The sequence below is a fragment of the Pan troglodytes genome, chromosome 8, assembly GCF_028858775.2.
Source record: "Pan troglodytes isolate AG18354 chromosome 8, NHGRI_mPanTro3-v2.0_pri, whole genome shotgun sequence".
Lineage (NCBI taxonomy): Eukaryota > Metazoa > Chordata > Mammalia > Primates > Hominidae > Pan > Pan troglodytes.
This window is the reverse complement of record NC_072406.2, coordinates 113,581,326-113,595,738: the sequence shown is the minus strand read 5'-3', so window position 1 is coordinate 113,595,738 and position 14,413 is coordinate 113,581,326. Positions and strand designations below refer to the sequence as shown.

Genomic DNA, 14,413 nt, shown 5'->3' with positions numbered 1-14,413 from the left:
AGTACATCATAAACATTCAATAAATACCTGTAATGGTGCAAAAAGGCTGTCAAATTTGATGACAAAATCTTTGGATTTTAGTACTTTTTAAAAATTTTTCACTTTTTTTTGTTTGAAGTCATTCACATTCAAATACATTTTGAGAATCTACCCGTGCAAGTGAAAATAAATCCTATACAAACTCTATAATAAGACCATTTAGCTTTGGATACAATTAGTCTTTTATAAATAACCTTTACTACACATTTTCTATTGAAGGAAAGCAGGGAGTAACTAACAATTGAAACCTCCAACTTCACAAGTTTCAAGGGCACTAAATAATACTAGTAATTTGCAATCAACAGCAACCTAAACTGCTGACTAAAAAATCAGTTTTATAAAATCTCACTTAGTACTTACCTTTATTGCATGTTATAATGTTATAATGTTGAGACAGTAGCTCCTCTAGTGTCCCAGGCTAGATGTATTCAAGTTTATATTAATTAGTACCTAAACCTTTGAAAAGCAAACCATATCCACAAAACTATCACTGCAAATGGAATCTGCTATAATCTGGACACTCGTGGTATCTATACTCCATCTTTCATAAGAAAAACAATTAAAAATAGCTGTATTTTATGAATTCAATACATTTCAGAAACTACCTTGTCTCCTTATTATCTAAAGAAAGGGTTAAAGAAAACGCCTTCAATCTATCAATTTTAAAGTCCAAAATGACACTATATTAATACTACAAAAATAAATATGGAGCAAGATTCATGGAAACAGATTTTTTAAAAAATCAGTAGAAAGTTCCGTAATTAAAATATCAGATTTGTAAATACTATAATCACAAGAATAAGAGAAAAATATACAAACTGAAAATGAACGTCACACATAGATGTAAATAAAAGCACTCTTTAGGTTGCCCATTAATCCACAAGTGGCATATTCATCTTATTTACAGTATTATACCCCCTGCCATGATATTCCATTACAGAGTCACGCTACAGACTCCATAGTTAACACTGTAGGAACCATTTCTTTTTAAACATGGTTTTCTCTCTATATTTCCCTTTTGGCTTGCTCCCACATTGAAAACAAACAAACAAACCCAAAACTGTATAATTAAATTTCTTATGCTCTTAGATACTCCTAGAAAATGTGGATTAAATTAGAGAAGTGATGTTTGAGGTATAAAACATAAATTTATGTTCATTCTTCTAGAAATATTTTGCTGTTCCTGTTTGTCATGGTCTTAGTGCTCCATGTTGAGCAAGTGCTTCTTACATACTTTATGAGTCTGTGTGAAAAATTTATGCCACCCTTAACTGTCAAGCATTTCTAACCTTTCCATTAGAGAATATCCAGGGAGTTATAAAAAAAAAAACAACAACTACACATACACACAAAATAGTAATATTGGTGTTTGTCTGCTTTGTTTTCATTTGCTTTAAAAAAAACCTATTTCTTCTAATCACTCATCCCTGTCCCAAGCCTTTTCTCTGAGACAGAGGATTTCAAGGTCCAGCTACATTCTCATGACCTCATCATGTCTTCACAATCACCGAACCATCTAGAAGCATGAATCAAAATATAAAAATATTTACTGAAGTGTAATCAGACAGACCTGAAGCCTTAAGAGACTTTTTTTTTTTTTTTTTTTTTTTTTGAGATGGAGTCTTACTCTGTCACCCAGGCTGGAGTGCAGTGGCGCGATCTTGGCTCACTGCAACCTCCGCCTCCTGGGTTCAAGCAATTCTCCTGCCTCAGCCTCCTGAGCAGCTGGGCTTATAGGCGCCTGCCACCACACCCAGCTAATTTTTTTGTAGTTTTAGTAGAAACCGGGTTTCAGCACATTGGCCAGGCTGGTCTTGAACTCCTGACCTCAGGTGTTCCTCCCACCTCAGCCTCCCAAAGTACTGGGATTACAAGTGTGAGCCGAACCAGGCCAAGGGACACATTTTTAATTGACAAAATTAATAACCAAGTTTAAGTGGGAAAAACAAATGTGTTGGTATGAAAGGACTGCCAGTGCATGCTTACACTACAAATTGTGACACAGACAACAGGATAAAATCTGTATTCCAAAACAACTTCTAAAACAATTACTAAAGTAAGTCACCACCCTGAACCAGTTGTCTAATATTATCTCAGTTATTTTATATACAGAACAATGTAATATGGAGCCAAGAAGTCACCTTAGATCCTTGAAAGATCTGTATACTATGTTAATAAGGCAGGTGACTATTTAAGTTACATGGAATTACTGACTAGGTAACCCAGAAAAGAGAGTTTTTTTTTTTGAGACAGAGTCTTGCTCCTTCACCCAGGCTGGAGTACAGTGGCGCAATCTTGGCCCACTGCAACCTCTGCCTCCCAGGTTCAAGTGAGTCTCCCCACCTCAGCCTCCTGAGTAGCTGGGACAACAGGTGCAGCCACCACATCCACCTAATTTTTGTATTTTTAGTAGAGACAAAGTTTCATCATGTTGGCCAGGCTGGCCTTGAACTCCTGACCTCAAGTGATCCGCCCACCTAGGCCTCCCAAAGTGCTGGGATTACAGGTGTGAGGCACCACACCCAGCCGAAAAGAGATAGTAAGTTTTCTGAATACACTACTTCTCTCAGTTCAGCCTGAACAAGATATTTATACAAGCAGCAAGAGGTAGGAAGAGGAGGAAGACGAGAAAATAACATTTGCTAGATGTCAAAGTGCTATAGAAATGAAATGGAGAAAAGCTACACAATGCGATGGGGGAAGTATCCTGGTAGGAGAGGTGCAGAGGCCTCCAAATACTACCTGAAAGGCAATCTAGTGAGCAAGAACTCTGAAGTCAGATCTTAGTTCAAAACTTGACTCTATCATTTAAAGATGTGAAAATTTGGAAAAGGTTTAACTTATCTAAGCTTCTCGTTCCTCGTTTGTAAAGTGGGATCCAGTCCATCTCACCAGGTTCACATGAGAATCCAAATAAGTAACACATAGCTAGCACTATACAGTGCCTGAACACTGGGGCTGAATACATTTTAATGTATTCTCTCTCCTCCTCAAACTTCTGAGTAGTATAAAACTGAAAAGGAAGGAAGGAAGAAGAAAGGAAGGAAGGGAGGGACGGAGGGAGTGAGGGAGGGAAGGAGGGAGTGAGGGAGGGAAGAAGGGAGGAAGGAAGGGAAGGAAAAGATCTTCCATCTTGAAGATACATGAAAAGAAAATGGACTTTTTCGATCTTTATATGGAAACACACCCTGAAAAAAAAATGGGGGTGGGAGAGAAAACTCAGAATTATGATAATCTTTATAATGGATACAACTGGTCCCATGCATAAGAACTTTAATTAAGGGTGTATTGGGTAAGTGCCAAAGGACTAGACTAATGAAAATTTCTCCAAGGTGAACTTCATTGGAATTAGTAGACTTTAAGGTGACTTGTTAACTTCAGCTCTATTAGGAAATTACAAGGGAGTTTCTTGGCCATTCAGCCAGTTGGACATTTTTGGGATTACAGTATAAACAAAAAAAGATGCCTTCAAAAACAGGACGTCTATTTTAATGCTAATCTTAAGAAACAAATCTTTTAACAATGGGAACAAATACCGGCAGAAACACTAGTCAGATGAAACTTTCCTTTTAGGAAAAAGGAAAACATACAATTTTATTTTCATAGAAACTTGGTATAGAGTAGAAGAGTCATTTAAATTCATAGCTCATTTCCCTCATAAGCTGAAGTCATGACGCAAGAATAAAATTTTGCATGTATGGTTCCTGAGCTCATGGGTAGTAAAAGGTTCAAAAGGAAGGCTCAGGTTTCACAAGCTTTGTAAGCGAACTTTTTACATCACATGACTAAGAATATATTTATTCATGGAGAGCTTATGAACCTAGGCTTTTGAAACTGTCAAACGAGAGAGGAGAATATTTACACCCATAAAAAGCCACAAAAATCCATACAAGTATTAAGAATAAAAATCTCTCTTTCAGATTAAGGAATGCAGAAAAGGATCTGCAAAATAATAACAAGTGGACTTTAAATATTAATATGCACAGTAGCATCAGACTATTAAAGAGTTGTCTGGGTTGCTTTTATTCTTGATTCTGGGAAAGAAAAAAAAAGAGTTGTCTGGGGGGAGTCCTAGATACTATTTGGTATTACATCACTGATTCTAAAATATTGGTACATACAAGTCTAAATGAATGTTTTCAGGAAAAGCTCACTATCAGTCAAAATAAAACATGACAAAAAACCAGATTTCTGTTCTAACAGAATCCTAAGTTTTTTCAGGGAAGAGGGTAGGGAGATGGTACTAGGGGGAAGTGAGGTACTTTTGTACAATGAGTTTTACGTAGAGGCATAATATTAGAGACTTAAGTTTCTGTAAATGCAGTATCTTAGCACTGAAAGCCTGGAGAGTTATACCTATTATGATACATATAATCTACATTAGTTATAAATACTGTGAAAAAAAGTCCTATGAGAAAAGATCACCTCATACCTAACCTAAATATTTCACACTAACTTTAGGCTCTTTCCTACCAATTCTGTACCCAGGTGGGTACCTGGTAACCAGCTTTTGCATATTAGTACTTCAAATAAATGCCTAATTATTAGTATCAAGAAAAAAATATTTTGTGTATCTTTAGAAGATATTTGAATTCATTTACATAGCCTATAACATATTACTTGCTTTTACAGTAAGCCACTAAGTCTAATATATAAAGACTAACACGCTGCAAATCATGATGGCTTCATATACTTTCCCAAAATTAAAGCCTTCCAAAAAAGGTCTAGGAAACAGAAGCTGATTTGGCTCAGAAAATTTTGCTCATTTATGTCTTCTATAGCCTAATACCATTTGATTAACAAGGTTACAATTTTAGTATATCTGAGCTTTGAATGGATGAATCAGCCTTTAGTCTCAGTTAATGCCTAGATTTTCTCCTTCTTCCTCCTATAAACACCTTACTTGATTGATATTCAGTTCTCAATTACATAAATTGAAATAACACAGCCCAACACTGAGAAGTCAATAGCACAGGTAACAGAAAAACAAAACAGCAAATTTCTAATAAACAGAATCAGGAAAGGAATATAATTTAAATATGACATAGCTGGCTGCCTGGATTTTGCTCCTCTTTTAAATAACCCAAAGTGACAGAAATGCTCCAAACCAGAAAACTCTCATGTTACTTGCAAGGAAAACTCTAAATTGGAGTGATGAGGAGAGAGGAGGCTGACAAGGCAGAACTTTAAAAAATGTAATTCCTCTGGTTACCTGATTTTTAGAAAAATCAAGCTTAAAACCCAGAGTACAATGCCAAAGAAAGTATGCTGGTAATCAAAATCAAATGACTCCTGATAGAATTACAGTCTATAGATTATTAATATATCAACCATATTTGTGGCATTACTTTGGAAAGTAGGCAGTATTTCTTAAGCCTGCAACCAGCTCTAGAATGGAAAGATAATGCCTGTACACAGCAAGAAAAAAAGTAACATAAAACACAGATTTTTTTGCTTTCCTTTTCAGAAACTGAGCCTGGCATTGTGCAGCTGTGGTGCTCCCTTCATCATTCCCTCTGTTTCCACTCTTGCTAATTAAAAGGTTGATCACAGAACACTGTTCTTCTCATTAATTTCAGTGTTCCGATTGGGTAGGATCCCTGCTTACCCCACCTGATCTTTTCACACTGTTGAAGTTAATGTGACAGGAGTCCAAAGATGGATTACCTGCTGCCATATTGCCCATCGCCTCCAATCAGGAGCTATCTGTGTAAACTGATTGTTCTAATTTGCTCTCATTATTTTTACAATATCAGGAGAAAATAACGCACACAGCTCACTGTCAAAGCCATGAAAATCAGCCATTAGTTAAACCCAGACACTGAGTGGCTTTATTAGAGGCACTGCAGTTTATTGATGTAGCTCCAGTCAAAGAAGGCTGCATTTGTTTCAGCAGAAGGAAATGTTTAAGACTGCAAGTAAGTATTTATTGTGGTAATACCCACAGCAACAGGATATTCTGAAAAATCCTGTTCTTCATATAGTTGGTTTTGACACAAATTATATAGCAATGAAGAAATGGGTTGGCATAAGAAAGTAGGTAACATTGAATAAACATTGAGTAGCATGAAAATCTATTAACTCAAATCCATAAGCACGCTTCACCTCCTATACCTTATATAATAAGAAACCCTATTCTGTGACTACAAATGCTAATCAATTAATAAGGGTGATTTTATTTTGTCCCATATAACAACAAATATTTTTTCCAAAACAGAAATTTTATTACTCAGGAATCAAAATTATTTCTATAATGATCACACAAGTATAAATTTAAATGATACTATGTTCTTATAAAATGTAATGTTTCAATAAGATTGATTACTAATCCTAGTATCATAGATATTCACAATATGTTTCAGAATGAGAAAATAAGCAGTGCAGCTAAGCAAACAAGCTGAGATTTAAACCCTTCAGTAAGTGACAGTTTCTTAAAGCAGAAGTCAGAACACCACAGAAAGGTCTGATATTCAGTGAGATAATATCTTTAAAAGATTTGTCCTGGTCATAAAGAATATATATTTCATGTTGTAAAGAAAATGCTAACTCCAGAAGAAAACAGATTTTAACTTGGCATTTCTAGGCTTGTCTTGAGTATGACCATTTTATAAAAATGTTAGCTAAACCCTGCCTGAACAGCATTTTAGGGGGCTGGAGATGAAGGTATAAATAATAGAAACCGATGCCTTTTAAATAAAGGAATTTAACTAATTCACACACTCTTTTCCCCACCTCCCCTCTTTAGTATTAGGAGGAAACATGGCTTCCTCCTGTTTTCTTTCTACACTAAGATTCCTAGGTAATGGGACGGCAAGAGTATGCCCTTCTTGCTGTTCCCCTTTTAATGGCCACTTTTTTTTTTCCCCGAGAAATGTGTGCCACGCTTTTCTCCTTAAAATTCCTGCACTAAAAGACTGCACCATACTGCACTCCGCAAAACGTGCTGATGGCGCCAATTACAAGCCCCCAGCCGAATGCTCCAGCCCCCACCATTCGGGCAGATTTATGCGGACTCTTGCCGACGTTATTACAAGTCAGAGTTTATTGGGAAATTGTTACATTATGCGGAGTGTCTAACAAATTGCTTATGCTGCTATAATTGGATTACAACAGCCGCTTGCTCCCACCGGTAAGATTAGGCAAGTAGGACTCCTGCCGATCTCTGAGCGTTAGCAGTAATTTTATTTGCCTTGCCTCTCTCTTTCCTAACAACATGCCTCTCTCCCTGCCAGCTGTCTGCTGAAAAGGCACAGGCTTGTTCCTTGGCCCTAACAATGCAATTACAGCCCCGCAGATCGCACTGTTTGTGCATTAAGTACAGAGCCAAAACGAGGCGAATTGATCGTTTGACTTTTGGAGAAGCCATGTGATCTCTCTGTGCGGGTGATCCGACATGCATCAGCAGGCAATACTGCAGTCAATTCTTGATGAAGAACTTTCTTCTTTCATCCCTCTTTCCCCTAACCTCTCCCTTTTCACTGAGGAAGACACTGACTGGGCTCATTTCATGCTAATCTAGATCAATCCACAAAGACAAGCTCGAGCCTATTAGCTCCCTGGCTAGATAGAAATATGAATAAGTTCTAGCATCTTGAAGTGCCTCAGTCAGATATATCAGTGGTTCCCAACAGCTGAACCGCTGCTATTTAAAAAAACAAACAAACAAAAAAAACGGTTCATAGAGTTCACTGAAGAAATTTACAGAAACACGGTAGTTCAAAAGAACTACCGAAAGTTTTAGATTTGTAAAATAAAACTGCCTTGGAATGGCTTTGTTATAAGCTGTCTATATTCTGTCTATATTCAAGGGCCATCCAGAATCAGCACTAAAACCTGGGTCCTGCCTTTCTCTGCAGATCTGCTCTGCTGGAAGGTGCTGATGGCCAACGTGCCTAATCAATGCGGCTGGACTTCAGGCTTAAAAACAGCCAGTCTGATGCCCACTCGGGGCAAAGTTTTAAACACATTTTGTTGACAGCTTTCAGTTTCTTGTTTCTTTTTCTTGTATGTTTAACAATGAGTGCCGGTAGCAAGAAGACTGCACAAGCAATTACTCTTATTTTAGGGCATAATTCATAAAGATTCTGGGCTGGGGTCTGGACTTTTTTTTTTAAATCTCTTTTTGGTTGAAAATGGTTTAAATTTTACCAACTTTAACACAGACCAAGATTCCTGTTTACACTTTCCTCAACCAATGGCATATGCTACTTAGGGTTCCTGAAGCTGATTACACAACAAATGTGCAGTCAATCTGCTGATCCGTTTTGGCGCCCCATGTCTGTATTTTTCTTAAACGGCACGCACATCTAGAAGAAAATATATTCTTACATCCTTAATCTGACAAACACACAAACTCTTGTCTATAAGAGGGGTCCTGGCTTCTCTTATTAATGCAAAGTGAACTTGGAAAAGTCATTTAACTGTGTATATCTCTGTAACCCAATTAACACATTAAGCTCATATGAATATTAAGATTTTCAAAAAGAATATTACATCTGAAGTTCCTTCCTATCTTTTTGAAAGAGCAATAAGCCCAATGTGTAACACATTATACTCCACAGTTTTTCCAACCACATCAGCCTCAATGACGTGGTTATATCTTAGTATGTTCTCTGTAAAGCTAATGTTTAGACCTGACAGAGGCACCTGTGTGAAGAACGGACCATATGACATGCTACTTGTGGAACAGTATCTTAAAGAAGCCTGTTAACATGTAGTTTAAAACTCAAAAGAAACTCTGAACAGCTGAAATGCCTTATAAATAGCACAGACCCAGAGGAAGTGCAAACGTCTGCATTGTGAATTGTAGATCTTAATTACCGACAATGGCTGGTACAGCAAGTAGCATGGAAAAAAAGTGAAACAGTTGCACTGTTCATGGTTGGCAATAATTCTTCAGGAAAATATTTACTATCAATCAGTTATGAGAAAAGGGACTCTGTGCTCGTAAAACAGCACGTTGCTTCTCATACCAGGACCATTTTGCTTCAGCATAATCTGAATTTAAACAGCTTGTTTCCTGCGGATATAATTTTGGAAATAAATAAAACAAGTCTTCTATCAAAATCTGGAGTGAGTGGAAAGGAACATCACATTTTTCTGTCTCAGTCAGTTTCAAGCAGATTATTAGTCTCAAATAAAAAAATAGTGACAACAACCAATAACAACTAAAATACAGAACATCCACAAAGGGCTACTGAAGGGGTTTATTTCCGAAACATAAAGAGGAAACACTTCTCTTATCTGGGCCAGGAATCTGGATAGATGTATTCAAACAATTCAATTTTAACTGCATGTATTTGTGTATCTGTGGGTGTGGGTAAGGGTAAATTAGGAAAAAAAACCTAAGACCAAAATTTGCAGTAATAGTTTAATAAAGCCAATAGCAAGATAACATAAAAAAGTAATGCTTTTCAGCCTTCCAGTGAGTTTTCTTTACCAATTAAAAAAAATCATGAAGGTTGACAAGTAATAAGCACAATGTGATTATGGATTTTAAAGACTAAGTTGACAGTTAATAATGACTGTCCATTTAAAGCTACAATAAACACAGAGCTCATCATGCTCCAAACACAAATCTCATGAAACATAGGGCCATAACCAGGAGAAAGAATTCTGAAAAAAAAACAAAAAGGTATCTCAATGCCTCCAAATATTACTTGGATTAAGTTATAGGGATAAAATAGACCCTCCTACATTTTCAGTTTTTTTTTTGAGACTGAGTCTCACTCTGTCGCCCAGGCTGGAGTGCTGTGGCACGATCTCAGCTCACTGCAACCTCTGCCTCCCGGGTTCAAGTGATTCTCCTGCCTCAGCCTCCTGAGTAGCTGGGATTATAGGCATGTGCCACCACGCCCAGCTAATTTTTATACTTTTAGTAGAAACAGGGTTTCACCATGTTGGTTGGGCTGGTCTTGAACTCCTGACCTCGTGATCCACCCTGCCCGGCCATTTTTAGTTTTAAATTTTTTCTTAGGCCTCTTTCTTCAAGTTAAAGACTAACAAGATTATTGCCAACTTAGGGTGGTTGTAATTTGTTTTACAGCTTTGTTTCTTGTATTCTACAGAGGACTAATTGGTACCCTTCGTATAGAGCTATCATAAGACTATGATATTTCTGGCAAAGAGTTACAATCAAGGTATTATAGGGGTGCAAACATAATACCATTGCTGCTTTTAGGGAAATAAATGGTATTAATGTCTTCTCTAAAACTTACATGAACCATATTCAATAAATAATAAGGTTTTGGCCTATAATTAGTATCTCTAGCCAAGCCAAAGTCACTCTTTGAACTAAAGGACAAAAATGGTTGATATCACAATATTATAGTTGTTCTCACATGGAAATGGTTACAGATTCAGGCCACAATGGAGTACAATCTGAATCAACAACAGACACTTGTACCAAGTTGAGAAAACACTGCAGCCACATCAATGCAGCAGATGAAACTATTCAGTTAAGGGCTAAAGGTGAAGAACAGGAAATAGGGACAAGCTTGCAGACCAACAAAAATAACGACAAGTCATTCCATTCAAAGGTCAAGCAATAGAGGCCAATAGAAACAGTTAGCCGGATGCGGCGGCTCACGACTGTAATCCCATTGCTTTGGGAGGCTAAGGCAAGCGGATCACGACGTCAGGAGATCAAGACCATCCCGGCTAACGTGGTGAAACCCCATCTCTACTAAAAATACAAAAAATTAGCCGGGCGTGGTGGCGGGCGCCTGTAGTCCCAGCTACTCAGGAGGCTGAGGCAGGAAAATGGCGTGAACCGGGGAGGCGGAGCTTGCAGTGAGCTGAGATCATGCCACTGCACTCCAACCTGGGTGACAGAGCAAGACTCTGTCTCAAAACAAACAAACAAACAAACAAACAAAAAAGAAACAGGGATCAAGAGACACACAAAACACATGTAAATAAAAAAGAAAAAACTTGGCCAGGCACAGTGGCTCACACCTCTAATCCCAGTACTTTGGGAAGCTGAGGCAGAGAGATCACCTGAGGTCAGAAGCTCGAGACCAGCCTGGCCAACATGGCGAAACCCTGTCTCTACTAAAAAATATAAAAATTAGCTGGGTGTGGTGACACACTTCTGTAATCCCAGCCACTTGGGAGGCTGAGGCAGGATAATGGCTTGAACCCAGGAGGTGGAGGTTGTAGTGAGCCAAGATGGCACCACTGCACTCCAGCCTGGGTGACAAAGTGAGACTCCATCTCACAAAAAAAAGGAAAACCTTTTTCAGTATTCTCATGCTATGGGTACCTCACTGGAGACTGTTGCAAGAAAGAAAATTTTTCAGCTATGTGTTTTTATTTGACATTGACCAACTGATTATTTGGCTCAAATCTGAAGCAATGAACCAGAAGACAGGATGTGGGCCAATAAAAGGAACCAGTGATTTAACTGGGTTCCAATAGGAAATGATAGACATCATTATTAAATTAGATTATTTAAGAGGATGATGAAAGGATATAGGTGTCAGAATAATGTTAAAATAAGCAACAATGCAATGAGAAGGTCACCACCTGGGAGCAAGTGAAACACACTGATGAGCAGCAATGAGCAAACTTACTTTCTCACTCAAGACCCAAAAGCATGGAAGAAATTAAATAATTGTGCTAGATGGCAGAAGATTTTTAACCATGTACCAATAAAGCAGAGGGTGGGAGAAAAAAACAAAACAAAAAAAAACTCCACATCATATAGACACACACCAACCTATTTAGATTAGAGATCCTGGCTTACAAAGTATGGAGAAAACAAAAGGAACAGATGCTCACTTGGCCAGCTCTCAGTGAAACTCATTAAAATCGTCACCCTGTCCTTGGATTGGTGCTCATGCTAAAATTTTACCTTATTTAGCCAGAAGTCACCCACTTGTGATGAAACTAAGAGCAGCATGGCCAAAAACAAAAAAAAGAAAAAAAGAAAGAAAGAATATTTTTAAAGGCCCAAATAACTGTGTATCCCTGTTTCCATGCACAAAAGCAGGATATAAAGTAGACTTGGGCTGGGTGCAGTGGCTCACACTTGTAATCCCAAGTCTTTGGCAGGCCTAGTGGGGAGGATTACTCGAGGCCAGGAGTTCGAGACCAGCCTAGGCAATACAGCGACACCTCATCTCTACAAAACAAAACAACTCTAAAAAACCAAAAACCAACAATTAGCTGGGTGTGGTGGCATGCACTCATGTTCTCAGCTACTCGGGAGGCTAAGGCAGGAAGATCAGGGCTTGAGCCCTGGAGGTAAAGGCTGCATTGAGCTAGGATTAGTGCCATTGCACTCTACCCTGGGCGACAGAGCAAGACCCTGTCTCTAAAAATAAAATAAAACAAAACAAAATAAAATAGGGTCAATTAGCACTTGTTAGTTGTGACTAAATGACTGAAAAAATAAATATGTAATTTATAATTACATTTTGTAGCAAAATATTAACATATTTGGATTTGAGACATTTAACTGATGAACCTACCTTTTTAAACTGTAATTTTAAATAAATTCTGATATTTCTTATATGTATGATTTTGATGGTTATATTTTGTGTGATACATTTCCAGTTGATAGAGCAGGCCCAGAGACTACTGCATGTTTTAAGGAAAAATAAACAAAAACTCTGCTTTTGCTATGGTCTGAACGTTTGTGTTCTCCAAAATTCATGAAGGCAGACCCCTTGTAAATGGGATTAGTGCCCTTAAAAAAAAGAGACCTCGGATATCTAGCTAGTCTCTTCTATCATGTGAGGATGCAGTGAGAAGGCACCATCTATAAGGCAGAGAGCAAGCCCTCACCAGACACTGAATCTGCTAGTGCTCTCATCTTGGACTTCTCAGCCCCTATAAGAAAAAAATTAGTTTTGTTTATAAGCCACCCAGCTTATAGTATTTTTGTTATAGCAGCTCACATGGACTAAGACAACTGTCATTAGATTTTTGTAGCAAAGATAGCAATGACATGACACCAGTCCTAAGCTCTAATAATAACAGTAAGAAACTGAGGGCCTGGATCTATAATAAAATAGGTTAAACTAAAATAGTTCAAGTTGGGAATGTTGTAACAGTAGCAAATCTATGAATAGATATAAAGGCAATATTTTTGCAGATAATTCAAGTAAAAGAAACAAAGCCCATACTTAATAGTACTTATTCCTAAAATGTCTGACACTTGAATTTTAGTCAAAATTCCTCAGTAATTACAGATATTTGGAAAATGTGAGTTATGATAGATATAAAAAGCATCAGATCTCTAATATTTAAGATTAATTTTACATCTAGGCTATAGAGATGACATATATACATGAAAAAGAGGTAGCCCATACACATGACTAAACATACTTGTCCATGTGGATCAAGATCAACAAAAGCAGTATTTCTAACATTAGCCACTCAATAAATAATAATAGTGATATAATAATTAGGTTGTCTATAGCATATTTCACAGTCCTTGCAATGATGTGATGTACTCTATACATAACTGTATTTAAAAACCATAAACTTATCAAAACAATTGTACATTATCTTATACAAATCCTAGTGATATGTGATAATCTACAACTAGTGTCAAGAAACAAATGTGAATCAGTCTAAAGAGTGACCAGAATTCATAAGCAAAACATTCTGTTGCAATTAAGAGGTGGAGAATCTAACTTGCAATCTGTTCTAGATAAAATGATGCCTGTTTGTATTTTTTTCTTAACTATATAATCCTGTAATAATCCTTAAGCAATACTGAGTAAAGATGCCTACAGATATGGCACTGTTATGGTGTGGTATAATATACATTGATGAGCAATATTACTTACTTTGGCCACACAATTCTCAGTCTTCATAGCAGTGCTTCCTAAACATACTGTTTCTTGGTTTAAGCAGAGTCTGGCACAGCTGTTGTATGTCTGTAAAGAGAATTTGTTGGAAACAGGTTTTTAAAATATTGAAATACTGCCATATCCTGTTTTCAAATTCTGCTCTATTTCTCAAGTCAAAACACAAATAGATTTTATCTATAAATTAAGACTTATGGGAACTGAGAGGTAAGTTAGAAAAGGAGGAGGGCAAAGATACAGGCTACAAAAGCCACTGATGTGCCCATGAACAAGTATGTAAGCAGCAGTGGCTTCATTGTATTAATGATTAATGGAAGCTGGGGGTACTGATTATGTAGCATTTTAAAATGCCAATTGGAAAAGCTTAGTTCTGTTTAAAACAGCAGTTACCGTTCTGAGAAAAGATTTATTTTTGTTGTTTTTCCTTCTAAACTTTCAAAACCATCAAGATCTGAAAGTAGTTAGAGGGCATGTTTCTTTTTTTTTTTCCCCCCCCAGATGGAGTCTTGCTCTGTCACCCAGGCTGGGGTGCAGTGGCGTGATCTCAGCTCACT

General features: G+C 37.4%; 1 protein-coding gene across 16 annotated transcripts in view; it reads right to left on the bottom strand.

Moving 5' to 3' along the window:
* The window catches only part of BTRC (beta-transducin repeat containing E3 ubiquitin protein ligase), a 201,387-nt gene that overhangs the window by 62,970 nt on the left and 124,004 nt on the right, over positions 1-14,413 (bottom strand). For all 16 annotated transcript variants that reach the window (XR_010146683.1, XR_010146682.1, XM_063781063.1 and 13 more), the window contains one exon: positions 13,839-13,928. Coding sequence is in view for 14 of the 16 variants with exons in the window: in XM_063781063.1 (XP_063637133.1) it covers positions 13,839-13,928 (90 nt within the window). In the remaining 2 variants the exon portion in view is untranslated. The remainder of the gene's footprint in view (positions 1-13,838; positions 13,929-14,413) is intronic.